The sequence below is a fragment of the Gekko japonicus genome, unplaced genomic scaffold, assembly GCF_001447785.1.
Source record: "Gekko japonicus isolate JY-2015 unplaced genomic scaffold, Gekko_japonicus_V1.1 scaffold3901, whole genome shotgun sequence".
NCBI classification, from domain to species: domain Eukaryota; kingdom Metazoa; phylum Chordata; class Lepidosauria; order Squamata; family Gekkonidae; genus Gekko; species Gekko japonicus.
Window position 1 is genome coordinate 3243 of NW_015168777.1, and position 2270 is coordinate 5512.

General features: G+C 43.7%; 1 protein-coding gene across 1 annotated transcript; it reads right to left on the reverse strand.

Moving 5' to 3' along the window:
• Window positions 1-1340: 1340 nt before the first annotated feature.
• LOC107114236 (olfactory receptor 10A5-like) lies at window positions 1341-2270 on the reverse strand. The gene has a single exon (XM_015415677.1). It carries the CDS (start codon window positions 2268-2270, stop codon window positions 1341-1343), a length of 930 nt encoding a protein of 309 aa, XP_015271163.1.

Sequence of the window (2270 nt, forward strand, 5' to 3'; positions counted from 1 at the left end):
TGAAGAATCCTCATAAATAGATATGCCTGGCCCTGGTGCATGGATCTACCTATCCACACAGGGGAGCAACATATTAGAACAAGATACAGTGACACCAAAACATCACATGTATTTATTTATTTACATTTATATCCCAGAATGGGTCACAACAACAACAAAAATTACAATAATTCAAACAGTTAAAGAATATCAGAACAATAAAAACAGTTAAAACAGTTAAAAGGTAGGCATTGCAACAGGCTACAAGTTCAGTGGTCCTAATAGCTGGGAACGACTGGGCCACAGCTGAACCATAGAGATCTTGTTAATGACAGTATAACATTACAAGATAGCAGCAGGGAGGCCAACTGGTGGATGCCTACCTCAACCGAAGGTCTGATGGAACAGCTCAATTGTGCAGGCCTCATCTCAATCGGGATCAAGTTCCACCAGGCCAGGGCCAGGGCGGAAAAAGCCCTGGCCCTGTTTGAGGCTAAGCAAATGTCCTTTGGGCCAGGGACAACCAGCAACTGATGGTCTGTGGAGTGCAAAGCTCTCTGGGGCACATATGGGGAGAGACGATCCCTTAGATATGTTGGTCCAGGCTGCATAGGGCTTTGAAGGTCAACACCAGCACCTTGAAATGGATCTGGTACCCAATTGGTGTCAGTGCAATTGGTGAAGCACCAGCAGAATGCACGCCCACACAGACATCACAGTCAGCAAGCATGGCAATGCTCCCTCTATGCTGTGGGGTTTTGTGAGCAAAAAATCTACTTTGTAAACTACTGGCATTCAAGTTGTGAGCAAGCGATTTGGCTGTTGCATAGATTAGTTTGCTCTGGGGCCATCCTTCCTGAACTAAGACAAAAATGTATGAGCTGGAGGCTAAAAAACTGTGAGCTAGATCACACTTAGCTTAGAGGGAACACTGGTATCACCATATTTTGCACCAGCTGGAGTTTCCAGATCAGCCTCAAGGGTAAGCTGTAAAGTTACAGTAATCAAGCCTGGAAGTGACCATTGCATGGGAGAACCAGCTGCCTGATCTGCTGGAGATTATAAAAGGCAGACTTGGCAACTGCGGCAACCTGGGCCTCTGTAGACAGTGAAATATCCAAAGTCACTCCTAGGCTGACATTTTCCCGAATCATAGTAAATGCATGTATTATACACACATATTAGACACACATTTCCAAGAATTCATGTTTGAGAAGGGAGAAATATCCCTGGCAGTAAGCTTTCAGCATGCTATATGCACATAACAAGACAGCCGAAACGGCAATCATTATACCTGGGCTTACTGAGCAGGAATATTACTGCATGTTATTATTCCCATGTGTTCTGTGTTCATTCGTTTCTCATGGGTGAAGAATGAGAAAAACTTTACCAAGTGCCTCTTTCACCTCCTTGTTCCTTAGACTGTAAATAAGAGGATTTATAAATGGTGGCAGGACGGTATAGAAGAGTGATAGGAATTTGTCCGTATCCAGAGAATGACTTGACTTTGGTTTCAGATACACTGTCATTCCAGAGCCATAGAAAACCACCACAACCATCAGATGTGAGGAGCATGTTGAAAAGGCCTTGCACCTCCCCTCTACAGATGGTATCTTCAGAATAGTGGAAGCAATGCATACATATGACATGAGGACCAAAGCAAAAGGGATTACTGCAAGTAATACAACCTCCACTCGGGCTACGAGCTCATTTATAGAGACGTCTCCACATATAAGGTTGACCACTGCAGGGATATCACAGAAAAAGTGGTTTATTTCATTGGAGTCACAAAAATAAGAGGTGAAAACCAAGGAAGTCTGGGCAAGTTGCACTGGAACACCAGCCAACCAGGAGGCTGCAACCAGCTCATAGCATACTCTACTACTCATAATAAGAGTGTAATGCAAGGGTTGACAAATAGCCACATAGCGGTCATATGCCATGGCAGCCAAAATGTAACACTCAGCTGCCCCTATGATGAGGAAGATGCTCATTTGAAAAGCACAGCCAAGGAATGAAATGGTTTTGTCCTCTGATAGGAGATTTCCAAGCATTTTGGGAACAGTAATTGAGGTGTAACATATCTCCAGAAAGCTGAGATTCCTAAGAAAGAAATACATAGGATTGTGGAGTGTCTGATCGGTCAATGTGACAATGATTATTAGGCTGTTCCCAGTCAGAGTCAACAGATAGATGGTGAGGAATACAGTAAAGAACAAGCCTTCTAGGTCCAGCAGGTTAGAGAATCCCAACAACAGGAAGTTATTCACCATGCTCTGATTTCTTCTCAT